General features: G+C 54.4%; 1 protein-coding gene and 1 long non-coding RNA gene across 3 annotated transcripts in view; one reads left to right on the top strand and one right to left on the bottom strand.

Moving 5' to 3' along the window:
* Positions 1–4,695, bottom strand: part of LOC309613408 — a 16,415-nt gene extending 11,720 nt beyond the window's left edge. The window contains exon 1 of the long non-coding RNA XR_014235708.1: positions 53–4,695. This is a non-coding gene — a long non-coding RNA (uncharacterized lncRNA). The remainder of the gene's footprint in view (positions 1–52) is intronic.
* On the top strand, positions 4,693–27,533 carry CST7 (cystatin F). 2 transcript variants are annotated; one of them, XM_082360192.1, is made up of 4 exons: positions 4,693–17,713; positions 25,260–25,432; positions 26,314–26,430; positions 27,058–27,533. In XM_082360192.1, the coding sequence occupies exons 1-4, from the start codon at positions 17,644–17,646 to the stop codon at positions 27,133–27,135; spliced, it is 438 nt and encodes a 145-aa protein (XP_082216318.1). In that variant the 5' UTR covers positions 4,693–17,643; the 3' UTR covers positions 27,136–27,533. The 2 variants fall into 2 exon arrangements, with proteins under 2 accessions (XP_082216318.1, XP_082216317.1); XM_082360191.1 differs by lacking the exon at positions 4,693–17,713 and having other exon boundaries at positions 17,725–25,432.

Genomic DNA, 27,533 nt, shown 5'->3' with positions numbered 1-27,533 from the left:
CCCAGCCCAGCTTCCAAATCTCTGCCCTCCTCTCCACCCGCATGCACTTCACCTTGGTGATTTTCACACTGTGTAATGAATCTCTGTTTTCATGTCACTCTTGGCCACGAGAGAGCAGGACACGAGAGTGTCCTGTGTTTGTAACTCCAGCACCAGGCTTAGAGCCTTCAAATGCCTGCTGAAGAAAAGAAAAGAAATTAATAAATCCACACCTAAGTGCATGGATGGGTGGACGGATGGATAGATGGGTCCCACCCCCCCCCCATCCCTTTGCATATTGCGTCACCCCCTCCTGCCTACACCAGTGAAATCTTCCCCAGGCATCTTCTCGGGTGCCATTTACAGCAGCAGGACTGTCCTTCCAAGGTCAGCCCACGGCCCCCAGACGTGCGAGCGTGCCTTGGGGAGGGTTTCCAATAAGACTCGTGAAGCAGAGAAGCCTCTGGGCACAGCAACACAGCCTCCGGAGGGGATGCTTCTGGAGCTGAGGCACCACCTGCCAGAGGAGAAGGGGGCCTTTCCGGACGGGCAAGTGAACCCAGGACCAGAGAGGAGTCATCATGTGTGTCATCTCTTATAGGAACACAAGGCCTTGATGGAAAAGGGAGCAAGGGGCCTGCCACCCGGAAGAGGTGACAAACAAACCTCCTGAACCCTTCACAGCTGTGACTGCCACGCAGCCCCAAAAGTTCAGCTGGGCGGGATCCCAGATCCCAGATCCTTCACGGTGAAAGTAGGAGGGAACTTTACTGACTGCGAATTAACATCTTACCCCCCTTTCAGAGCATCTGGCAATGGAAGCAAAGGCTTTCATTACATGCACAAGACTTGAAATACACGGGCAGTCAGAGGATTTTATCTTTCGAGAAATATTCAAAGGACATGACACCCCAGTCTTGGGAGCTCCAGCTTCCTGAAGATACCCCAGCAGACCTTAAACGCCACGTCTGAGAACGCCTTCCAAGGGTGGCAGCCGCGTGGGATGTCCCTCTGCCCCGCTCTTCCCCTCTTCCTCATCGTGGCTCAAAGGTGAGAGTTACCTGAATTCCGGTTGAAGATTTATTACACCAGCTACCAAGAGACTTTTTATGGCGAAGCTTTTTGTTGGGTTTTCTGCCCTCCTGGCAAATCAGAGAGGCAAGAAGACACCAGCGGAACAGATTAAGAGGTGAAATATTTTCAAAGAACCGTTATTATATTGCAAGGAGAGCTTCAATCTAATTTAATACACAGTTCACGGTTTCTAGTGGTCTTGGCTTAATAGTTACTCTAAGTGAGGGAAAATGGGTATAAAAGAAGAGAGAAAGGGAAAGGAAAGAAATAATTTAACTGCCATTAGAGTACTGCTATGTGGCCACGTTACAGATTAGGAAACTGAGGTTCAAAGACGTTTTTTAAAAACTAACCCAAGGTCACAGAGCTGCTGAGCTTTGATGCCAGGATGCAAGCCTGTGCATCAGCAGAGGGGGTGAAGCGGACTGGACCCCAGGTCTGCTGAGGTGGAGGGTCACCCACAGGCACCCGGCAGGCAGAGGGGTTGGCCTGTCCAACGCAGAACCTGCCAGAGAACAAGGCCGGAGGTCTGCCTTCCCGCAAGGGGACACTGAGCATCCCTGACGCTGGACAGAGACTTGGGAGTTTTGAAGAGGGAAGGAATCTCCCCCAAGAAGACAACACGCCCAGGACTTTGGGGATGGAAGTCACACTGCCTCTGTGTGGAAAATAAAAGCTGAAAATCCAGGTTACAACAGACCCAGATTCACAATCTCCAGGCTCCTGACAGAAGCAAACGTATATCCTTTCTGGAGGTATTTTAAATTCAGGCCACAAAGAATCCCCACAGACAAACTTGAATTTTTTTAATCATGATATGTATGAGGAAACAAACCATTTCAATCTAGAATCAACGACAACAACAAAAAGTGAGGAGAGAGGACTCACTGTGAAAATGAAAGGGAACTATCAAATTCAAAAATATGCTGAAACGGATAAAAACCAAAGGAACAAGAGACTCAAAATTGACCATATAGTTTTAATAAAGTACAAAGTGGAATTTCTGAAAAGGAAAAATATAATAATTGAAATTTAAAACTCCATGGGTTGAATAGCAGAATAGACTGAGCTGGAGAGAGAAATAGTCAACTGCAGAGCAGAGCTGACAAAATTACACAGAAGTCTCACCTGAGAGAAAAGAAATGCAAAATAAGATAAGCGCTAATAGTGGAAATCCTACCAACAAAGATAACGAAATAGTCCACGTCTGGAGTAGCCCTGCAGACCTGTCTGTAGTGAGACAGCCACAACTGGTGAAAAGTATTTTTAAATAATAATAACCGTTTTGAAGTCTCTGGAAACCGCCCTAAGGGCATAGAGCAACTGAAAAAATATTTGTGCAAGAAAACCTACTAAATCTCAGTGAAAATTGCCAGAATCTGTAGCTCTTGAGCCACCACCAACTCCCTCCCCTCCCCATCAGCTGCCTTCCAGAGGGCTAAACCTTTTACCTTCTGTCTGACAAAACTGATTTTGCATCAAAAGAATATTTTGAGAACGGAAAATTAGAGGTCAATCTTTTTCATAAGCATAGACACAAATATCTTAAAGAAAACATTAGCAAATCCAATCCGGCAATATATGTAAAGGGTAATAGCATGTCCAAGTTGGGTTTATTCCAGAAATGCAAGGTTGACCTATCATTGAAAATCACTTATTGTGTTTCACCACATTAAAAGAATAATGAGAAAGTACAAGGCCATTTCAGTAGGTACAGATAAGTATTTGGTCAAACAGCCACACACAGGTGGGGACACAAGGGACCGTAGTGGGGCTGACCTGGGCGATGGTGACATGGAAGACCCATCAAGTAACACAAACTGGGCACGTTTCCAAACGTAAGTTACACTCAATTTGAAAACCTTACTAAGAATGATGGCCCAAATTTTCTCATAACAATTAAAGAAATTAAAGAAGTTAAAATCTTCTCACATACGAAGCACGATAGCCATTCTGACAGGTGTGGAGTGATACCTCATTGTGGTTTTGATTTGCATGGTTCTAATAATTAGCAATGATGAGCATTTTTTCTTGTGCCTGCTGGCCACCTCTACGTCTTCTTTGGGAAAAAAAATTTCTCTTCAGGTTTTCTGCCCATATTTGATTGGGTTGTTTTTTTTTTTTTTTGAGGTCGAGTTGTATGAGCTGGTTATGTATTTTGGATATTAACCCCTTGTCGATCATCATTTGTAAATATATTCTCCTATTCCAAAGGTTTCTTTTTGTTTTGTTGATGGTTTTCTTTGCTGTGCAAAAGCTTTTAAATTTAATGCGGTCCTGTTTGTTTATTTTTGCTTTTATTTCTTTTGCCTTCAGAGACAGATCCAAAAAATATTGCTATGATTTATGTCAAAGAGTGTTCTGCCTATGTTTTCTTCTGGGAGTTTTATGGTTTCAGGTCTTACATTTAGGTCTTTAATCCATTTTAAGTTTATTTTTGTATACAGTGTTAGAGAATGTTCTAATTTTGTTGTTTTACATGCGGCTGTCCAGCTTTCCCAGCACCTCTTGCTAAAGAGACTGTCTTTTCCCCATTGTATATTCTTGCCTCCTTTGTCATAGATTAATTGACCATACATGTGTGAGTTTATTTCTGGGCTCGCTATTCTGTTTCATTGATCCATGTATCTGTTTTTGTGCCAGGACCATGTGGTTTTGATGACTGTAGTTGTGTAGTAGAGTCTGAAGTCTGGGAGGGTGATTCCTACAATTGTGTATGTTTAATTAAAAATCAGTCACCTAGGATGCACCCAAAGATTTGTGCACAAGGAGGTCCGTTACAGAGTTATTTATCATCATGCAAAATTACAAACAACAGGCTGCTCAGATAAGTTACATGCAACAGATTACTTTGTAGTGTAAAAATCACATTTTCATGGGAAAAATCAATTGAGCTACACATTTATGGTGTGTGCACTCTTTTGTGTATATTATACTTCAATAAAAAGTTTATCCAAAAATTACATTTTTAAAGAATACTTAATGACATAGTTAAATGCAGATAATATAATGTTAAGTAAGAGAGAATTGCATACATAATAGGAGCCAAATTTTAAATGCATATAAAATTTAATATATATATTATATGTATATAAATGTATGTGTATCACTGAAAGAAATCCACAAAGCTAGTGTGGGAGATTATCTGAGGATAGTGAGATTATGTGCAAGTTTGCAAGCTTTTTTTCTTTTACTTTTTTTATTCCTTTGGCCACACCATGCGACATGCAGGATCTTAGTTCCCCGACCAGGGATCAAACTTGTGCCCCCTGCAGTGGAAGCACAGAGTCTTAACCACTGGACCACCAGGGAAGTCTGCAAACTTTCTTTTATTCATTATACTCTGTGGTATAATAATTCAAATGTTCTACATAGAGCATTATTAGATGGAGAGAGGGAGGGAGGGAGGGAAGGAGAAGGAAAAGAAAGAAGAGAGAAAGGAAGGAAGGAAGGAAGGAAGGAAGGAAGGAAGGAAGGAAGGAAGGAAGGAAGGAAGGAAGCAGGAGGGAGGGAGAGAGAAAGAAAGAGAAAGAGGGACTTCTTTGGTGGTCCAGTGGGTAAGACTCTGAGCTCCCAATGCAGGGGGCCCGGGTTCCATCCCTGGTCGGGGAACTAGATCCCACATGCCGCAACTAAAGATCCTGTGTGCCGCAACTAAGACCCGGCACAGCCAAAATAAATAAATAAATAAATATTTTTAAAAATAATAATAATAAAGTGCTGTACGTGTGCAGGCCCTGTGCTCTGGGTAATATTTAAAAGAAAAAAAAAAAGAGAGAGAAAGAAATTAATTTCATGGAGGCCCTTTCACTTGACACGTGGACATGTACGGACAGTTGAAATGCTGAAAGGCTCAAACCCTAGTCAAATAGGCTTTGACGCTTTGAAAAGCATTTCCGTGCTTTGGTTGCCTGGCCCCAGTCTCCACAAAGCGCCCCGGAGTGGAGGAGTAGAGAGGGGCTGGGCGTGCTCCTCCTGCTCTGGACGAGGCTGTGGCCCCCTCATGCACACCACTTCCTGGGCTCTAAGGGCACCCCCCTTCCCGGGGTGTAGACGCCCTGCCGGTGGTCGGGATGGAGCCACGCCACACCGAGGCCGGCGGTGCCGGTTCCACAGGGGCCAGGAGCTGGCTCTCCAGCCACAAGACCCACCCTCGGGAAGAAAGGCTCAGAAACAAGCTCAGTCACCACGGAGGGAGGTTCAGATTCAGTCAGGATGAATCTGATCCTGGCGCGGGTAGGATCAGTCCTCTAAAAAGAAACCACGTCCAGGACACTAGGACACAATTACAAAACTGAGACGGTTCCTATAAAGCCAGCCGCAATCAAAGTCTTACCCAGAAGCTCCGTACTGGATTCCCACGGAGCTCAAGCAGCCACAAGGCCTGTCGGCAGGGCCCGAGGCTGGAGGAAAACACGTGGGGAGAGTCACATCCATTTCAAAAGATGGGAAATCACTGAATGAGAACCAAAGATCTCCTAGGAACTATTTGGAAAATGTTTGAAACACGTCATTTGAGAAGGACAAGGTGAAGAGGAAGGGAGAGTGTTGAAGACAAAATGGGAGAAAGAAAAAGAACATTTCTGAACAGCAAAGAAATCTGTAGATAATCTGTGCAAGTCGGTTTTTAAGATGAGCTCATAGAAAAGCACAGCTGGGCTGCAGAGGGATGAGTAAGAGTGTCATCGCCCATCAGACTGACATACACGTTAAGTGACAGCAGCCAGTGCTTGTGAACGGGACACAGAACCTCACCCACTGCTGTGAATTCCCACAGTCTTTGGCGGGAAGAATCTGCCAGACCTGTTAAGTCTCAAAACCACACACTCAATGACCCAACGATCTCGCACTGGGAATTTATCCCACAGGAAAAAGGCAGCAGCTTCCAAGGCCTGTGACATGGTGAGGTGGTGTGACAGCTGTGTGCTCGGATCCCAGCATTGTTTGAGGCAGCAAGAAACTGGAAACAACCTGAATTCCCAGCAAAATAAAAAGATAAAAGTCTTTAAAAAGAGGCGTTAAATAAACCATGGCACATCCATTCTCTGGAATATTAAGCAGCAGTGAAAAAGAAAGCGTCAGATCTCCATCTGTGTTGCCTCCGTAGATGAACCACTGTGCTCTGACGTAAGGACAGTCCCTGAGTGTGGAGTCCAGGCCCACCTAAGTGAAAAAAAAAGGGCAATCTCACGTGTGTGTGTTTGCAGCGTGGGGAAAGGTGAAGGAGGATACAGGTGAGGCTGCCAACGCCAGTTACCTTGGGGTGAGCGGTGGGTGTATCATGGGAATAATGAAATTTTTTACTTTTTTTTTTAATTGAAGTATAGTTGATTTACAATGTTGTGTTAATTACTGCTGTACAGCAAAGTGATTCAGTTATACATATATATACTTTATTTTTTATATTCTTTTCCATTATGGTTTATCACAGGATATTGAATATAGTTCCCTGTGCTATACAGTAGTACCTTGTTGTTTATCCATTCTATATATAAAAGCTTACATCTGCTAACCCCAACTTCCCACTCCATCCCTCCCCCAACCCCCTCCCCCTTGGCAACCACCAGTCTGTCCTCTATGTCCATGATTCTGTTTCTGTTTCATAGATAGATTCATTTGTGTCATATTTCAGGGAATAATGAAATTTTCTAATTACAAAAACTAAACTTACAATCCCAGCTCAGAGAGTCTACATACATCTCAACTACAAAAGTAGAAAGCACTCATCAAGATGAAAAACTTCTGCTTATGAAGACAAGCCCCAGACCAGGAGAAACTTGTGTAATGTGTATACCTGACTATTGATTTCTACCCAGAAGATATAAAGAAATACAAATCAATAAGAAGACACGCCAATTTAAAAATGAGCAAAAAACATGAACAAATGCTTCACAAAGTGAAATACACAGTTGTCCAATAAATAGATGAGAAGAAGCCCAACACCATCAGTTTTCAGGAAAATGCAAATGAGAATCTCAAGGAGATGCTGTTGTGCACCCACCACGATGGCTAAAGTTCAGGGTTGACAGTATCAAGTGCTGACAGCACTGCTGCTGGGGGTGAAGAACGGTCCGGCCAGAAAACAGCCTGGCAGTTTCTCATGAAATTGAACACACACTACCCAGCGACTCAACAATACCCTCCAAGAGAAACAAAATCAACAACCACACAAGGGCATCGTGCAAGAACATTTATAGCAGCATTTTTCATGGTGGCCAAAACCTGGACAAAATGTAACACACGTCAACAAGTAACGGACAAACAGACGGGAACCCTACTCCTCAGTAAAAGGAAAGGAGACGCTGACACACAAACCACAGGGTTCAACCCCAGGGACATCACCTGACACAAAAGAAGGGGGATGGGAAAGTCCCTCGTGCAGAGCTCAAGGTGGCCAGTCTCTGGGGACCAAATCAGAACACGGTGCCTGGGGAGGCAGCAGACTGGTGCCAGGGCTCGAGGGAACCCGGAGCCCCGTACCCGCTTGTGTGTATCTGCGGAAGCTCATGGAATCATCCGTTTACAATCTTACATTCACTGCATGTAAATATTACCTCAATCAAATCAAAGTAGCAAGCCTCAAAGATCAATGTTTGGATAAATTTGGATTTGGAGCCAAGAGGAAGCCAGTGGCATAGGGATGCAGGCCTGGCAGGCTGGGGTGCCCCCATCGTGCAGACCTCCACCCCCTCCACACCCAGGAGTCATGGTGAGGTTGGGCTTGTCACCCCCCAGCCCTTCTGGTCCTGTGGGCAGGGAGGCAGGGGCTGCAGGTGTGGGTGGAATGTGGCAGGTGGTTGCTGCAGGGGCCACAGGCTGACAACGTCTGTCCCCTGGCTCCCACCCTGAGAGGCCAGGCAGCCACGGACCCCAGACCATGAGCCAGTGGAAGTCAGCGGCTCTGCATACACCTATGGCCGTGAAGATGCCCCCGCACTTGGCCGTCTAGGGGCAGGATTCCTGCCCTCACCTTCAAATGGAGGGAAAGGGAGCCGGAGGTGGGGGTGACTCGCCCTCCACCCCACAGCTTCCAAGCGAAGATCAAGACCCGAACTTGAGTCCCAGACCCCACGTAGCCTTCAAGGGCATGGCCAAGGTCATATCTCCAAGCTCAGCACCTTGGCTTCTTTTTTTAAATTAATTTTTATTGGAGTACAGTTGATTTACAATGTTGTGTTAGTTTCTGCTGCACAGTAAAGTGAATCAGTTATACATATACATATGTCCACTCTTTTTTAGAGTCTTTTCCCATATAGGTCATTACAGAGTATTGAGTAGAGTTCCCTGGGCTATACAGTAGGTCCTTATTATCTATTCTATATATAGCAGTGTGTATATGTCAGTCTAAGCTCAGCCCTTCGGTTTCTGATGCAACAAGTTCTGACTCCCCAGAGCAGAAGACACCCCCCACTCGCCCCCGCCATCATCTCTGATGGAGAGGAACTGCCCTTGAGCTGAAGCCCATAAAGCAACTCAATCCACTCCCGTCTGCCCAGAGCACCGGCCTTCATGACGGCAGCTGGGAACATCGGAGTAATTTAGCCACAGGGGAGCCTGTGGGCTGCAGAAGGTAATAAAACATATTGACACTGGCAAGAGTTAATTAAAGCTTTTACAAGAGTTTGCTCATGGAGGGCCTTTGAGTTCAAGCCAAACCCCAAAAGCCTGGAGAAATTAATGAAATTCACACACATCCCCAGCCTGGCCGTCCTAGTAGGTAGTAATAAGCCATCGATAATTAGCACAAGTTTACTCCTTCTTTAATGACTTAACTTGCAACAGCAGAGTGTGAAAGACAGCATTGCGCAGTCCGCAGAAGAAGGCAAAGGCGTTCTCAGAGACACACACTTGCCTGCTTACAGAACATTTCACTCTGGGTGGTGAGGAAATAAATTAAGCAAAGAAAGCTTATTGGTGCCATGGCCCATCCAGCTCTAATGATGATGTCTCTCTGCGGGGACTCAGCCAGGACCCCATCTCCTGTCGGTCAGTGGAGCCATGGACACCCAGGCATTGAGGAGAGCCACAGAGGCCGCTGGGGCGGCCGGCGGCAGACCTGCAGAGACACGCAGCCTGAAACACACCCAGACAGGAAGGAGTCAGTCGCCACCCTGAAGATGCCCGCCCCACGGCCAGCAGCCTGGCGTGTCCGGGGGCCCAGGAGAGGGGCTGGCCTGGCCTCCCTCGGGGGTCAAAGAGTGGTACCCTCGGGCCAGAAGCATGTTTCCATACCTATTCCAAAAGGACACCCGAGACTCTGACTAAGCAGTTATTTTAGGGATAACTGGACTTCCACTGAGCCGTGCAAGCTTAAATCAGCAGTTCTCAAAGTGGAGCCTGGGTGAGCTGCATCAGCCTCGCCTACGGGCTTGTTAGACCCACACGTTCCGGGCCTGCCAGAGGCCCTGGGCCAGAGGCCGGGAGGGGCCCAGCCCCGGGCTCTAACATCCCCATGGGTTCCACCTCTTGCTTCCCTTCAATGCCTTCTGTTGAAGAGTCACACCTGGGAGAAAGGGAGCCTGTCACTGGGCCCCTGGCACAGAAGGGAACCTGGTTCAGCTGGAGCGGTGGAACTGGGCTACAGCAGGCAGCAGGTTTCCTGTTTCCAGGGGAATTTAAACTGAGGCCACGTGGTCACTGGGCAGCATGGGGTCCCCAGGATTCAACATCAACTGAAGTGCAGCTACTTTGTAGTTAATGTGCAAAAACAGCAAGAGGAACTGAGGGATGATGGGTGGATGAATGGATGGATGATGGATGATAGATGATGGATTGATGGATGGATGGATGGATGGATGGATGGATGGATGGATGGATGGATGATGGAGGAATGGATGATAGATGGATGGATGGATGATGGATGGATGGATGCATGATGGATGGATGAAGGATGATGGATGGATAGATGGATGATGGATGGATGGATGATGGATGATGGATGATGGATGACAGATGGATGAAGGATGATGGATGGATGGATGGATGGATGGATGACGGATGGATGAAGGATGATGGATGGATGGATGGATAGATGGATGATGGATGGATGATGGATGGATGATGGATGGATGATGGATGGATGGAAGGATGATGGATGGATGGATGGATAGATGGATGATGGATGGATGGAGCCAATGCAGAAAAAGTTAACTGTGGCATCTAGGGGGTGGCATGTGAATGTCCACAGAACAATTCATTCAACTTTTCTGAAAAAACTTGAAAATTTTTCTACTAAAATGTTGTGGAAGAAATCAAGTGAGAACCGCCTTTCATGACTGTCCCTTTGACCCTGGATTCCTGGTTCTGTGACACCTGCACCCACCACACACACAACATGTAAGTCCAGCCAGCCCTGGTTTGGGCTGGTCCCAGGGGTTTCAGAAGGGTAAACACCTCAGCAGATTCACCTGCACAATTAAAAATTCACCAAGGATGGGACAAAGGCAAGGGAGGCGGTGAAACCAACCCTAGCTCACCACACAACTTGGAATCGGGAAATTACAATATGGAAATTCTACACGAGGGCTACGGAAACTAATGGCAGAAGGAAAGCCAGTGAAATGGGTTATGCGCATCAGCGGGGAGCCAAACAAACGAGGCCCGAGAGTTACAGACGCCCGAGGGAAGGTACACCCGGGTGCCTAATTAACAGCAATAAATGGGTCGTCAGATGCCAAGGGGGACCGAGGCAGAGAAGCCACTGTCGACTTAAAAAAAAATGCACAATGTGAGAGTTGCGAGCTAAGTTTTATTTGGGGCAAAATGAGGACTGCAGCCCGGGAGACAGCATTTCAGATAGCTCTGAGAAACTGCTCCAAAGAGGTGGGGGGAAGGTCAGTATATGTGTGATTTTGGTTCAAGGGGAGTACATGCAATCAAGCACATATTTTTTTTACAGAAGGTTTCTGCTAGTCACGAGGAGCAGTCGTCACCATGAAGGATTCTAGTGCTTTTCTAGATATGAGGAGATACAAGAATTGGGCTCATAAAATCTGCTCCTGAAAATATGTATCTGCAGACCTGTTCTGCCAGTTTTTCCCAGAACACAGAGGGCCTCATTTCTGCTCTCCACCCTGAACTCCTTTCAGGGGGTGTTGAAAGTCAGCAGCTGCAGCAGCACCTGACTTAATCCTTGTAGAGGTAGGTGGCAAGTGCCAACGGCAAGTGCCAATTTGTAGTTGATACCATCTTCACGCATTTAAATCCGCAATCATTCCGTGAAACGAGGAGGGACGCAGGGAGGAAGACAAACCTGGGCCGTGGGGAGGGCGGTGTGTCTGCCTGAGCTCTCGTGGAGACCCAGCTGTGCTCCAAGGTCTAGCTGGGCCCCCAGGAGCTCTGAAGATGCTCATTCCCAGCCCCACACCCAGATCCACAGAGTGAGTGTTCACTCAGGAACAAACGGTCTGCATTTTTGCCAAGCTTGTGGGGCTATTCTAATGAGAGGCCCCCGTAGGAACCAGGACCCCACCTGGAAGCTGCCGGCGGCCAGAGGCAGGTGCTCTCAGTGCCCTGCCCACATCGCAGTGCCTGGCGGGGTGGCCGTGCTACTGGGGGGACACTGTGAGCGCCACCTCTGCCTGAGGGCTCTCTCCAGCCCACCACCCAGCACCTCCCCACCCTCCAGGGGCCTGGCTCTGAGATCCCCAGCTGCCCAGCAAGAACCTGTGCATTAGCCCACCTGTACAGGCTGTGTCCCCGTCCCAATCCCCACCCACGTCTCCCGGCATGGAAATAAACAAGGACCACCCAGAAGAGAAAAAGCAAAAGCTATCTCCCCTATTCAGAGCATGAGACAGCAAGGGAACTCAGCCACTGGCGCGTGGCAGAGATGGGCGTGCAGGGAGGGGGACGAGGGAGGCTGGAGGCAGGCAACTAGAAGCGGGGCATCCCGTCGGCCTGGCTGGGGGCACATTCGGCTTTCTTCTCTCATTGATGCTAAGTTGAACACGGGGACAAAAATTAGGGAAGCTGGCAGCTCCTGACCAAGCCTGACCGTTGGGATGATTGCAGCAGAGGCTGTGGTCTGGCTTCCTGGGCAGGGGCAGCAGGGAGTGGGCAGAGTGCCATGGTCACGTGTGGTCTGGCTGTTGTCCACGAGTGCACGTGTCTCACTGGGACCCCCCCATATGCCAAGCGCTCCAACCATTGTCTCAGGTCTGCTGGAGGGGCGGTACTCAGCGTGAGATCTTCCTGAGGAGGAGGATGAAGGTAGGCGGTCTGTGAGACAGCACAGCCGAGGCCCCCAGAGGCCTCAACAGCTCTTGGCCCACCACCTTGCAGGGCCCTCCTCTTCCTGACACCTCCTGAAGCAGACACAACAATGGCCCCAGAGATGCCCACATCCTAAGCCTGAAACCTGTGACTATGGTACTCTTCAGGGAAAAGGGACGCTGCAGATGTGAGGAAGGACCTCGAGGTGGGGTGATTACCCAGAACACAGGGGTATGGCAGGGGGCTAAATGTAATCACGTGAAGACTTAAGAGCAGAAAACGCAGCTTTAGTCAGAAAGAAAGATGTGAAGGGGGAAAACAGGTCAGAGAGCCGCCTCCCCTCGGCGGTCAGCAGCCCGTGTCCCTGTCCTGGGGTCACAGCAGGTTCCAGCACCCGACGTCCTGCCCTGAGTCTTTTCCTCCTCATCCTCCGGTTCTAGCCTTTCCAGGAGTTTCCAGAGCCCCAACTCCAGACCCTGACAGCCCTTGGCTGTAAAACCCACTGGAAGAGAATGCGGCCCATGGAAACTCAGCAGGCGGGTGGGGACGATACAGGTGGACACAGAGTCTAGATCTGCACACAGCCCTTGGCTCTCCAATGCCAGGTCATAGGTCACTCTACTGCCACTGTCCTGCAGCTTGAGGCTTAAACAGCCACTGGACAAGGGCCTGGCTGGCAGCGGCAGAGCCAAGTTCGCTGTCAGCACCAGCACTTGCTCCCCTTGAGCAAACCTTCCTAGGCTCAGGTGGCCCCAAGAAGGACCCAGAGGTCCAGGACCGCACGATGAGGCTGGGCCAGCTCCTCTATCCCCAGCTGCGGCCACACAGAGCAGCACAGCTGTCTTGATGAGGAGCCCGACCCCCACCAGCCTCTGGTCACGATGCTCCCTCTGCTTTCACCCCCTACTTTCCTGCCAATAAAACTCCTACCCCGTCATCAGAGCTCAACTTAAATATCCCTTCTGTGGAGACAGTAGGGATGAGTCCCTGGGGAGCAAACAAGATGGTGCGGGGAGAGCGGTGGCCTGCTGGGGCGTGAGGGCAGCCAGAACTCTGGAGCGGCGATGGGCCTGCAGAGAGGTCCTGCCTGGAGCCCCGGGGGTTCAGGCTGCCCCTGGGAAAGGGCGTGACCCTCCCCTGGGCTGGAGGATGAGCATCAAGGTCCCCCCGTGGGGCCGGCGGTGCCCTGTGCCCACCAAGCAGTCAGCAGAGGGGGCAGCTGCGCCCTCAGCCCCTCCGGGCTAGCCCCCTGGTCCCAGGCCCGGGCCTCAGCCACCCTCAGGGCAGTACACACAGCTGTGCAGGCTGAGCTCCAGTCTCCGTGAGAAGCCGCTGCCACAACATGATGTCGTGAGTCGCTGTCTGGGTGACACAGCGGGAGGCCAAGCAGCGCAGCCCTCGCGGAGTCCCCAGGCGAGGGGCAGCATGCGGCCCACCCAGGAGAGCAAGTATCAGGGCCCCTGAGGACGCTTCTTACCCGCAAAGCGTAAGGGCAAGAGGAGCAGCGGAATCTCGTCCCGTCCCGTCACAGCAGGTGCTGCTCCAAACCAGGACCCAGGGCTGGCCGGTGTGGTCAGCTGACCAGGCTGACCCACCGGGGCCCTGAGCTGAGAGCCCCCGGATCCACACAGAAGAATCACGTGTAAAGAGCTGGCAACTCTGTCCTTCCACCCAGGTCACCAGACCAAGCAAGGGTTGGGCTGCCAGGTTTAGCACATAAAAATACAGAAAATTTGGACTTTAGAGAATGAATGATTTCAGTATAAGTACATCCCATGCAATATTTAGGATCTACTTGTACTAAAAATTTATTTGTTGTTTCTCTGAAATTCAGGTTTACAGGGTGCCCTGTATTTTAACTGGCAACCTTAGGTAACGGGTGTCAGAAGCCAGGCCAGGCCTGTACATGACCTCTGGGCAGAAGCCACAGCACTGAGACAGGTAAGGCAGGTTGTGTGCAGTATCCAGGAACCAAGCCCCACTGTGCCTGTGGCACGTGAGTTCAGCTCCACCTGTGGATCCAGTTTCCCGTCACCACTGGAAAGGTTCTCAGTTCTCCTGGTCAATAGCATTACCAACTTCTCCAGCCTCCCAACTGGCGAGCACATACCCCTGATACCGACCCAGCCACAAACTTGTTTCCCATCTGTCAGTTGGAGCCTTTTATGCTGAGGGAAAGGGAAACAAACCTAGAAAATCCAACTAGAATGGTCTTAAGCAGCAAGAGACTGGATGGGAACTCATAACTGGAAAATCTAGCAGCACATGAGCTTCAGGGTGGGTTTGATCCAGGGGTTTGTCACCTGCCACTCCAGGGTCCACCACACCGACAGCCCCACTGAGATCAAGTCCAGACGCGGCACCAGCATCTTAGGGTGATTCCAGGCCCCAGCCTGTGGCTCTTCCCAGGGACGCCCCAGACCCCATGGAGATGGACATGCCGACACATGCAGCCCCCCACGTGTAGAATGTGCGATCATGACGGATGGTTGGGGGCGGCACTGGGTGCAGGAACCCCACCCGCACAAGCACCAAGATCCCCCAGGAGGAGGCCCAGCCTGGGGAGAGTGAAGGGCCCCGAGGCCGAAGATTTGCAGGGTCCCTCCCACCCCCGCTGAGAACTGCATTTCCCCAGAGAGGGCCGAGAACTGCTGAAATCCATCACCAGTACAGCAGATGTAGGGACGGAAGCAGGGCGGGGCGGGGGTGGGGGCACGGTGGCGGTCCCAGAGCAGAAGAGGAAGCCCCCAGCCCACAGCGTGGGAAACGCCGGGCGAGACCTGCTCCTTTCTTAGGTCACAGCGCCACCGTGTGGACAAAGTCTGCTCGCCACCCAGCAGCTCTTCCCAGTCCAAAAAAGCACACTCCTGCCCCTCCACTCAGACAACCACCGTGGACTTTAGAAAATAAAGTACACGCAGGGCGTAAGGTCTCAGAAGCCCATCGGATAATCCTCTCCTGGGACAACCAGTTTTTGTGCTTCTTCTGTACATTGTTTGGGTGCACAAAAGTCACACACACACACAGCCCTAGACTCCTTCCAAGGCCCCCCACACTCCTGCTCTGCAGGGCTCGGTGATGCTTTCGCCAACAGTCGTGCTGGACAGGATGTCAGCTCACTCGGGCCACCATCAGGGACCCCCATGGCCAAGCTGGCATCTGCAGGCTGTCCAGTGCCAGCGTGGCCGGCACGGACAGCCCCAGGCTTGGGGCCCCAGGCCGGGGGCAGGGGGCGTGGGGGGCAGGGAGTGCAAGGCAGTGGCCGGGACCACAGCGCTGGGCCTGGGCCCCAACTCTGCAGAACTTCCCTCAACTTCTCACCCCCTTGTGCCTCAGTTTCCTCGACTGTCAAATGGTGTGGGGATTTGAGAAAAGTGCCCAGCACGCAGCAAGTGTTGGAACATGCCCTCTCCCCATCACCGCCGCTGTCATCAGAACAAATGCAGCAACACTTCTGGCGGAGCCCCAGGCTCCCTGGGCCCGGCTGTGGCCAAGACGGGCTGCACGAGGCAGGAAGCTCGGGACCTGGAAGCAGCAGGACGGCTCAGGTGTCCGGTTCGCTCCTCGGCTGGGGGGGAGGACAGCCTGAGAACTGGACGGCTCCAGCCAACCAGCAGGGGGCACAGCGTGGAGGCCAGAAGACAAAAAGTCTCCTGGGAGGTTTGTGAAAACAGATTCCTGGGCCCCGCTCATAGAGCCTGATCACGGGCAGGGCCTGAGAAGCTGCATTTCCATCAAGGGCCCAGGGAGTGCTGACTGGGCACTGGGCAGGGGACCACACTTCAAGCAGGAAAGGGTGGCAGGAAGGGTGAGTGGTGAACAGACCCACCAATGAATGAGTGGGGCTCAGTGCAGAGCCCACGACCCCCAGCAGGCCGAGGATGGGGCAGAAATAGTGCACGTACACACACAGTCACACACGTGCACAGAGACACAGACACATATGAACACACAGACTCGAAAGCAATGTACACTCTCACACACAGACACATACAGGCACAGACACCTGCACAAATGTATGGGTCAGTGGTCTCCAGACAAACAGAGGCAGTAGGGTGTGTGTGTGTATAAAGAGATTTATCACAAGGAATTGCCTCATGCGATTAAGGCCCAGTGGACACATAAAATCAGTATCACAACATACATACAAAACACACTCACACAGACTTATACACATCTGCGTGTAAGCACATACACACCTTTCATTCACACTCAGAAAAACACACTTCCACATGTTCACATTCAGACACATGTAAAGACTGGATGCACACGCATACACATGACACATGTACCCAGTGCACACATGCACACTTCCCCGGGGGCCTGTAACGCTGCTCTAACGCCAGTTCCTTCCTCCTCTCTGGGCCTCTGCTCGCCCCCAGGCCTGGGCGGCGAGGTGGACCATCACCCACATTCACAGACAACAGGGCCAAGGGCCAGAGACCAGTGCAGTGACAGGCAGGTCCCATAACTGCTCTGAGCTCCCCAACCCCCGGAGCTTCTGAAAGTGGGAATGACCCTCTGCACTGAGGACATGCAGGAGTGACCGCCGGCCCCCGAGGTACTGCAGGGTCAAGGCCGTGAGCACAGGGGCAGCCCAACTCCTTGCCATGCCTGGTGGAGGGCACAGGCAGAGTGGCCGTTTACATTCACGACATCCCCAAATCCTCAGCATAACCTGAGGAACTGAGGCTTGGAGACCTCCACCCAAGGTGGCCCAGGTGTTCAGAAGTAGAGCCTCAAGCCTTTTGGCTCCAGAGCTCCCACTCCTAACCATGGGCCTGGCCTAGAGGTTGGGCAGAGTGCCGGGACCTCTAGGCCAGACACTGTTCCTCTCCTTTGCCAGCTCTGAGCCAAAAAGTTCCAAGGATCAATCATTCATCAGCAAACGCTGTTCCTCACCCAGTTCCAGGCCTGGCGATAGTCATCCTCTAAACTGCAGTCTGCACCCTGTTTTCCTGTTACTTCCCAGGGAGAGTCGCCTAATTCACGCCAGCAGGAGCACAGTCTCCTGCAGGGAGCCACTCAGACCCCAGAATCTAGGCCTGAGGAGCATACCCTTTGGAGAAGGAACCCCAAGTGAGTGTGCTTCTGAAAATCCCTGCTCATTTTTCTGCTGCAACGTCTCTTCCATGTGTTTCAAGGGTAGAAAATCGCAGAAGTTTTGCCCACAGCTCTCACCTCTTTCTCCCCTCCCCTGCAAATAATCGCTGTTTGGAAACTTTTACAAAGGAAGCGGTTGAGTTTGTAGCTGCGAGATGTAGAGACGAAGAGCAAGAAACCACCACCCGCACCCCAGGCAGGCGGGTCGCGGGGCGGGGCTGCCCCAGCACCTCGCTGCCGGCGCCCTTACCCAGCACAGCCCTGCGTGCAGCCATGCGTCCTGCCGGGGTACTGCTGGTCGTCTGTGGCCTGGTCCTGGGTGCCACGGGGGACCCGTCACAAGGTAAGAGGGGGCCTCCCCACTGTCCAGGCGCCGTGAGCTTGCCCCCCAACCCCGTTCCCAAGGCACGTTCCAGGGGACCTCACAGAAGCTGCCTTTGTGTGGAGCAGGCTTCAGCAGAGAGGGGGACGGGGGGTGTCTGGGGACCGGGGAAGTGCCTTCTGTCCCCCGCCGCTCCAGGGGTCTGCGAGTACCTAAGGGAGGGCCCGCCACGGCCCCTCCGCGGAGACAGCGCACAGGGTAGCGGTCAGGCCATTTCTGTTTGATGGTGCACCCTTCCTGCCTCCGCTGCTGCCCTGTGACTTGGCTCGGGGGACCCTAAGTCTTCATCCTTCCAGCCAGGCCAGAGCTGGGGGGAGGGCGAGGGAAGCCGCCACCTGTAGGCCAGGAAATGAGGCACAGAGAGGTTAGGCGACTTGCCCAGTAACACAGCCCATGAGCACCTGCCCCCATGCGCACGAGGAAGCTGGCAGCCGGGGCTTAAGTGACCAGCACGGGGTGAGGGGTACAGCCCCCAGGTAGCAACTGGTCTCTGCCCTCCTCCCTCTTTGAAGAGGTCCGGAGCCCGGCCACGGGTGACCAGGTCGGGGGTGCCCAGGCAGGTGCCCAGGGGACAGCCTGAGCCTCTCAGTCCCTGGAGGTCACAGCCTCGGGAGTGGGTGACACCGCCTGGGGCTCTGGACCATCTCAGGCACCATGGGGACAGGACATCCTACCTCTGCCCCCTCCCCCAGCCACGGTCTTAGCTCACACCATGAAGCCTCACGGGTCCTCTCCTCCGGGAGCTGTCTGTCCTCCTGGGCCCCCTTAGTGCCCAATCGAGGAGGCCAGGCCAGGGAAGTGGCTGGATGTTCAGACCAGGGAAGTGACTCCCTCTGAAAGCCTGAGTGAGGGGCCCGCCATCTCCACTGCACTGGGATGTAACGTTCGTGCCCTCTGTCCCGCTTTCCTAAGCTGCTTCTGCCAGCCTCGTTTCCTCCCCTAACAAGCGGGGCAGAAGCAGGAGTGCGTGGCCCAGGAGGCGCTGGACGCTGGCCTCCTTTCCTTGGCAGGACTGCCTCCCCTCTGCTGGGGTTTGGTGCTGGACCAAACCCTCTCCAACCCAGTCCCGCACCTGCCCCCTCGGGAGGTGGAAGACGGCCTGCCCTTGACACAGCCCTCTGGCTGGCCCGGCCCTCCCCCGTCAGGCCTGCTCTCAGCCCCGCAGCCCAGATGGAGGAGGGTCCAGGGTCCAAGCCACAGGCAGAGGCCTTGGGACCTGGAGCCTCTCTGAGCCTCAGTCTCACTGTCCATGAAATGGGTAAACCACTGCACCCCTCCGGCCCTGGAGGCGCCTGGCTGCGGTGGCCCACGGAAGGCAATGCCCCAGGTCTGGGGTGGGGGGCAGCCGCCCACCCACCTGCCCGCACCCCTGCTCCTGAGCCTCTGCTGGCCGCAGCCCCTACGCCACACAGATCCTGTCTGCTGCCTCCGTCAGGTGACAGGTGACGGCCCCAGCGAGGGCCTCGGGCTCGAGTGAGTGGCTTGGAGGCCCCGGTCTGGGGGTCGAGCAGAGACAGCTCAGCCCCAGACCCGAGTCCGCCCCTCAGCCCCACGGCCTTCCTCTGAGAACAGACCCTAGAGCCTTCCGTGGTGGGAGGACGGGGGCCCCGAGTGTCGCCACCTGGGCACCTGGCTTCTCCCCACCCCTGGCGCTCAACTACGCTGATCTGAGCCCGGCAGCCGCCCTCCCCAAGCCCTTCAGAACCTAGGAAATTGCTACATCGATTTCTTCAGCCACTTTTCCTTCGGTTGAAAATGGAAGCCCTTTTTCAACCTGACTCTCATGTCTCCTGGGAAGCCCTCCCAGTCGGGCTCACAGGGGCCCATCTTCCCATCACAGGCCGCCTGGCAGGGCCTGGGGTCCAGCAGCCATCGTCACCAGTGGCAGGACCCAGAGACCGCCCACCACAAGGGAGGCTCACGCCGGCCTGCATCCCGGGGCGGGGGGTGGGGGGGGAACTGCTGCATCTCGGCATGAGGGCCACTGACCCACCCTCTGCATTTTGAGGTTTCTTTTTTCCAGTGGGGACACCCATCTGCCCTCAGAGCCCCACTGCAGCCATTTCGCACATTTGATAATCATGACACTATGGCATGTCCTTTATCGACAAGATCTTCCTGTGGATGGTCTCCTGTATTTCCACCACAACCCTGTGGGGTTGGTGCCATCATCACCCCATTATACAGATGAGGACACGGAGGCTCAGAAAGGTCAAGCAGTTTCCCCAAGGCTGTACAGCCTTTGAGAGGCAGAGTTGGGACTCACTCTGGCCATGTCCCAGTGGATTAAGGCGGGGACTAACCAGCATCCTGTTTGTGCCAGGGGACACCTATGCTCTCAGAACGGGGCTACTCATTAGTCAGAGCCCCCAGAGCACAGCCAGGTGGGTGTGGCCCCACACAATTAAGGGCAACCACCAGCGCACTGAGTTCTGGTGTCACGTGAGGGGGCGAGGCTCGGAGTGAACCTCCAGGCGGGCAGTGGACAGCAGCACCCCGCTCTGTGGGCACAGCCCTCCTAGTGTGCGCTCCAGGACCCCGCCCGTGACAATGACAAGGGCCCCGTGATGCTGGCAGGGAAGCAGCCTCCACGAGGAGACCTCCGGGGACACGGCGGGGCGGCCTCCAGCAGGGGCCTCCGCGTTCGGCTCCTGGGCACCCTGGTTCCCTTCTCGGGTCCCCCCACCTCCCGGCCACACACAAGACACTCCTGAAACAGGAAGGGGTGGGGAGCCCCAGCTGCCTGAGCAGCCCCCTCTCCCTTCCACACCAGGGAGGGAGGGGCTGCGCGGCCGGAGGCACCGGACTCTCCAAAGGGCCCAGCACCCCCACCCGGCTTCGGTGCATCCGTGGACACACAGCCAGCGTCCCAGGCTCCAGCGCCTCCTACGGGACGTCATCCCGTGTCTTCATTTTTCAGAAAAGCAAGTTGAGAGGCGTTTACCAAAACCATTTGCTGCTGGCTCATTTTACCAGCTGCTCTTTGTCAGGAAGTTGTTGTCCTCTCCTGGGACATTTGCTGCATGTTTGGTGGTGATTGGAGGGCAGACTCCATCCTCTTTAACCTGCATAGAAACAATTAACTGCTGCTGCAACCCAAAGGGCTGCTGACAATGTCCCCCAAGCTCCGGCTCCACCTGCTCAACTGTGCATCTGCCTTGAACCCCTCGATGTTTGTGAAGTGCCCACACACCAGTGGAGGGAATTGAGTGCCCCAACTGGTAAGGGCAAGTGCAGAGCCTGGCCACCGAAATCAGTGGGGCCGGTGTTAGTTCTGAAGAAGGGGGTGTAGGGACAGGACAGGACAGGAGCTGGAGTAGGAATCACTTGTGATTTAGATGGAAAGTTACACTTTTCAGCAAGAAACATCAGAATGTTTCCTTGACGTTTTGCTTCCCATTCTGATCACCAGGGGAGTAGAGACTCCTTGACTCCCTTGAATCAGGTTGAATCAGGGGGTGTCCAAGGGGCCTGGGGCGATTTCACAGAAGGGGGTGGCCGGGAGTCCACTGGTGCAGCCTGAGCAGCCCAGGGGCCTGCGGGATCCCCAGCGTGCTGGCTCCTGGACCAGGTCCCGGCTGTGCCAGGGCAGGTGGGAAGGATCCGCCAGAGGCAGGTCCCGCACTGGTTCCTGCCCACGCTCTCGGTCCCAGGGCCAGCTCCACCGCCCAAGTCTGAGACGACAGGGGCTCACATCTCCGCCCCGGGGAGTCTGCTCCGGCCCCAGGAGAGCTGGGCCTCTGCCGTCCTCCCTCCAAGCCCCGTGCCCCTGCACACTGTGCTCGCCCGGTGCTCTTCCAACCGTGCATCCGGGGGCGGCTGGACCCCCCGCTCAGTACCCAGCACAGCGCTGCTGTCACCCTAATCTTCCCAAGTCTCCGGCCCCCCATCTCTTGCCAAATCTCTTGCCGTCTTGAGTCATTTTTTTCAAGACCAGCTGAAGAGCTACTTCTCTCCCAAGAGCCGTAAGGGGCCCTCTTCTCTCCTTCCTGACTCAGCCCACCCCTCACCACGGGGTCTGCCCGCCTCCCTCTTCCCAGTGCCTTTCTGGGCCAAAGCCTCCACGCCCCGCCTGGCAGGGGATGGGGGAGGGAGTCCGGCTCATTTGGAAACCTCACTTCTCTGCGCCACCCGGCCCCTCCCCACCCCAGCGCGTGTGATGAAGAGTGTTTGCTCCTCCTCACAACCTCTCCTTCTGGTTGTCCTTTCAGTCATCACCAGGCCACCACCTGCCACCGGTGTGAGTCACAATCCCCCCACTCTGGCCCCCGCACCCAGCCTGCAGCAAAGGGCGGTCAGGTCTGCCTCGTGCTCTGCTCTCTGCCCTCTAACTGGTCCCCACCCCCAGCTCCCTCCTTGAGCCCCTTCTGCCGGATCACCGTCCTGCCCCCAACCTGGAGTTGCCCACAGCACCCATCGAGAAATACTTCTTGAGAGAAAAAGAGAAAAAGAACACGGCTTTCACACCTAGGTTTAACCCGCCCTGCACTCCTTTGAGGCCTGTTTCCTCCCTGTAGATGGGACCACGGCCGGCCCGGGGGCCCCCTTGGCGGTGGTGGGAGAGGGCTAGCTGGCTGGGGCCCAGGGCCCCCCCCCCCGGCTGCCTGTCTTCTTCCGGAAGGAGAGCCCCTCTTTGGGCTTATTCTGCACCAACCTTGCCCTGTGGACATTCTGAAGAATCGCTCTGAAAATAAGTTTGACTTTTCAACTTTTTTAAATTAAAAATGGGGTTCTACTGTTTGTTTAGATAACTCTGCTGATGAAGCCTCACGTAACTGAAGCCTGTATTTTAGGAAATGTAGGTAAAAATAAACCAACTTCCATGTTCCCTATAAACTCTTTGTAACTTTACCGAAATCGCTTAGGAACTGACATCACACGTTTGGCAGAGACATTCATCAGAGGTTTGGCCTCACCTAGTTTCACTTCATTATTATAATCATGTTAAGTTCAAGCGAAATTAAATGTAGTATACTTTATTTAAAAAACAGGTAGCAGTGGTTACCTTTGCAACACTGAGAGTGAGCTCTAATGTTTCTGTTGTACTTTTCTGTGTTTTTCAAGTTTCCTACCAAACAAGTAAGCTTATAATCAGAAAAAGGAATATATGTAATTTGTACAAAGCAAAAATAGCCGTGGATATAGACCCACAAACACATGGGAGACTGGACCGCCCACCAGGTGGTCCTTCCCGTCTGCTGTTCGGACTATGCTGACAAGCAAAAATCAAGCTGTTTTCCAAACAGAAAACCACACTGGACTTCCTGTCGTCAACAGCAGGCCAGCAGCCCTCCCAGCACCAGAGTCAGAGCCACGGGCTCAGGGCCCAGCCAGCCGACCAACCCAGCTGCTGCGTCCAGAGACCTCAGCCACGGCCCAGCCCAGAGTCTGCGGGGACGTCATGTGAGGGCCGGATTATGGCAAAGGAGATTCTCAGAGACATTGGGGACAGAGCTTCGTGGGGGATGAGCGACAACCTCACCTGCTGGGAAGCTCTCATGGGGGTGGAGCAGGCCTCCCAGCTGAGGGGGCCTCACAGAGCCGTCCAGAGCTCCATCTCGGCCCAGGGACCCAGCTGGGGCCCGCCTGCCAGGAGGGGTCCCGCTTGGGCGGGCAGTGCCAGCCCCTCTTACAAAGAGGCTGTCATGAGCGCCAGCGGCTCACCCCCAGGGTCATGGGCCCTCCGCAGACCCTACCCAGACCGGACTCACGCCTTCTCTGCCCACTGCCAGAGCCCCCTCCTCCGCTCCACCCACCTGGAGAGGAGAACCCTCAGCGAGGCCGCACAGGGCCGGCTCTGGCCGTCCTGGTTCTCGCACCCGGTGGGGGTCTCGTGTGCCCACTGCCACAGCAGACGTCCAGTTCTAAGGAGGGCTCTGTGCAGACCTCAGGCGGCGGTGGAACCAGCCTCCTCCGAAAACCTCGCTCTAGGCTGATGGGCTCACTGACACCCTGGCAAGACCTCCCCACTGAGCTGAGCTGGCGTGCGCCGTGTCTCACCCTCTGCTGTGACCCGCGTACAGGCCGGCCCCCAGAAGAGGTCCCAGCATACTGGACTGACCCCAGCCCAGGCTCCTGGACACATAGCCGCACATGGGCCGTCCTGCCAGATGCCTGGGTCCCGGCCCAGCAAGCCCACTGACCCTGACCCCCACCCCCAGCTGAGGTGAAGGTCCTCTCAGTCCATCAGCCCCGTGGCTGGGGGGCCCTGTCTCCAGCAGGACACCCCCATCCAGCCCCTGAGGAACAAAGCCCCCAAGCGCTGCCGACCTCACACCACTGTTTTCCTCCCACGAGTCGAGACTTCTTCACAACCAGGGAACCGTGTGTCCTCAAGACGGCGGGGCCCACACCCAGCACCCTGGGTCTGCAGTCCCAGCGAGTCCCCCGTGAGGACGGGACCCCTCCTTCCCACACTCAACGCCCGGAAGCTCGTCCACGAGTCTCCACTTCCTGTGGCTCCAGCGGGTCCACCACGTGCTGACCCCACCCCCACTGAATGCACCACAGGTGCTCCCCAAGGTCACGGCCAAGGGAGGCAGAGTGACCTTCCAGGGCAGTGCAGGGCAGTGGACCCTCCACACCGGCCAGGACGCAGCTGAGCCCCGATGCAGGCCGTGCACGAGGCGCAGACCCCACGCTCCACGCGACTCAGTGAAAGAAAACAGCTGAGCCGACACCACGGGGTGGCTCAGCTCCGGGTCACTTCTGGCACAAGATGATTTCAGGAAAATCTGGGGAGTTCTTAGAAAAGAGAAGTAATCTACAACCCAAACCCTCTTCCCATTCTCCCTCCCCCGCAATTTAGTTTTTAATATAAAAGTAGTCCGTGACCACTGCAGCAAAACTGAGAAACATGAATTTGAAATCAAGTCACCCCTGAGACGCCAACTAGAAAAGCCACCACCCACCTGTTGCCCAAACACCCCAAAGGAGGCGGCAGCACATGGGCGCCGCGGGGACCTGGCAGCTGGGCGGATTCGCTCGAGAGTCCTGGGGGCGGAGGACGGCCTTCGAGCACTTCCCCTCGGCCACTTGCTGGGGACAAGCTGAGGGCTCGAAGCCGAGGGCAGCCTCAAAGGCCAGGGCCGACTTCTCGGAGCACCAGGGCTCATCCTGACAGAGGGTCCAGGCCTGAGGGCGGGCAGTGGTGTCCAGGCTCCTGTAACTGTTCAAAACAACCTGGGTTCTGAAAGGACAGAACCCAGGGACACATGCGGGCAGGGACAGGACGGGACCACATCTTATCCACCTCTGTGCCGCCCACCGCACTGGCCTTCGGCTGAGGACGGGGCAACCACGGGGACGGAGGGCAGACGCACTGGGGGGCGAGAGATGGACGGGCCGGCAGGGAACACGGCCAGGGGAGGGGAGAACAGGCCGGGTGGGCGGATGGCGAGGGGTGGACGGGCCGGGCGCCACACTGGGAGCAGAGGCAGGAGGCGTGATCCCTGGACCAAGGACCCCCCCACAGTAATGTTCTTGTCTGGTTCTGTTTCTCGTCCAGATTTTTGTTCCCAGATCCTTAACTCGGGTGTAAAGCCAGGATTTCCCAAGACTATCAAGACCAACGACCCGGACGTCCTCAGGGCAGCCAGACACAGTGCCGAGAGCTTCAACAACTGCAGCAACGACGCCTTCCTGTTCCGGGAGTCGCACGTCAGCAGAGCCCTCGTCCAGGTGGGGTCCGGGCTCAGGACTGCCCAAGGCGGCCAGGTCTGACCACCTAGAACCGGACCGGGGCCACCAGAGTCAGGCACCGAGGCCGGCGCCGTCTCTCACTGAACCAGGCTCCTCCCAGGCAGCACACAGGGAGGATGTGGGGGAGGGCGGCTACCACGGGGCACAAGCTGCCCCGCCGCCCACCTTCAGGGCTGCCTGCCTGCCGGGCTGCCCGCAGGCCACTGCTCCACGGCCCCAAAGCACTTCTGGCCATGTCCCCCAACCACTGCCCCATCCCTGCAGGAGTGTCCCACCCTGCAAGGTCCCCACGCTTCTCAGCGGCCCCATACGAGCAGCTCAGTGCTCCCCCTCCCACGGGGACACCACGGGGCAGCCAGGCCTGGCTCGTCCTGGGTCCCGAGAACACAGGTGAGGGTACAGGACACAGTCAGTGACAGGACGCAGCCACTCTCAAAAAGCAGGGGCCCAGTGCAGCCGGTCAGCAAGCTTCGCGGTCACTGACCGGGGAGCTGGCCTTGGGGAGAGAGACCCACAGCCCCGAGGATGTGTGCTGCCCGACACCACCCCACATGCTGACTCACGATAATGGTCACCCCTGGGTACAGGACTGGGGGGTGACTTTATTGTCTCTATTCTCTTTGGCAACCGCAAACTCTCAGAGCAGGATGCTGTCCCTATCACGGAGGGTGTTCTGCGCGGGTCTAAGTAGCCAGTGTCAGGACTCCAGGGGCCCAGACCCGGGGACTGGGGTCTTCAGTCTCCACCGTCTGCAGGAGCGCATGCCCAAGCCTGGGGGGGAGGGAGGTGGGCCCCCAGCTCACCCCATCTCTCACCATGTCCTGAACCCAGTGACCCAGGCCCGCCCTCTATCCCCTCAGATAGTGAAGGGCCTGAAGTTCATGCTGGACCTGGACATCAGCAGAACCACCTGCAAGAAGACCAGGCACTCGAGTCTGGACGACTGCGGCTTCCAGACCAACCGCACCCTGAAGCGGGTAAGAGGGCTCTGGCCTCCCCACTGCTCACCACCCCCCAGCCACCTTCGCAGCCTCGGAAATCACCCTCGGCACTGCTCTACCTGCGAGGTTCCTGATCCCACCCCTGAGCAGCGCCCAAGCCCACCCCCGACACGGGAGAGCGAGAGGCAGCCCCCCAGGACTTCCCAAACGACCACCCCTCCTCATTCCCACAGGCACATCTCCAGGGAGTAAACACTGCAGGTTTGGGGGTGGGGGGAGGGCAAAAGAAAACTTGTAGATAATTGAGAAATTTTATATACACACATGGGGAGAGCAGATGTGGCAAAATTTGGTAATTTGTAAATACATGTGTTGAGTATATATTTTTGAATTATTCTTTCAACTTTTCTGTAGATTTGAAATTTTTCAAAATAAAATCAGGGCAGAGAGGGAATTCTTCAGTAAAGAAAACACACATGCACATGCGTGGGCGCACACACGTGAGCACACAAGCACAAGCACACATGTGTACACACACACACACACACACACACACCTGCCCGAGGCAGTGGCGCTGGGAACCCACCTCTGCTGCGGGTTGGGTCGCCCCGGCGGGGTGGGAAGCCTCCGTAAAGGGGGACCCTCAGGCCACCCTCGTTTCAGACTCTCAGCTGCTACTCTGAAGTCTGGGTGGTCCCCTGGCTCCAGAGCTTCGAGGTGCCTGTCCTCCGCTGTCACTGACTCCCGCCTCCCAGCTCCATCCCTGCTGTCGTGGGCCCTGGGAAACAGCATCTCCTGAGAGCAGAATGGCGGTGCCAGGGGTCAGCACAGAGCCCCCCCCACGGCTGGATTGAACACATCAAGTCTCCTTCCAAACTTAACTAGTCTCCCCGACACTGTGCACCTAGATTTAGGGTCTGCACAGACAGGGCGAGTCCTCCAATGGGGATTACACGGGTTCTCGACCCTGAGGGGCCCTCCCACCTCACTGCCCCAAGGTCCCAGGCCCTCGAGGAAAGCCCAGAGGGCCACCTTTCCATCTGAATAATCATTCCAGCACTAGGCAGGGACCAGGTCATCAGTGACCTCTTGGGTGAATAGTCAGGAATAAACCTGAATAAAGAACTGATCACCTCGAA

Source organism: Balaenoptera borealis (genome assembly GCF_965194805.1).
Source record: "Balaenoptera borealis genome assembly, chromosome: 16".
Taxonomy (NCBI): Eukaryota; Metazoa; Chordata; class Mammalia; order Artiodactyla; family Balaenopteridae; genus Balaenoptera; species Balaenoptera borealis.
The sequence above is the reverse complement of the archived record's forward strand: the minus strand, read 5'-3'. Positions and strand labels throughout refer to the sequence as shown.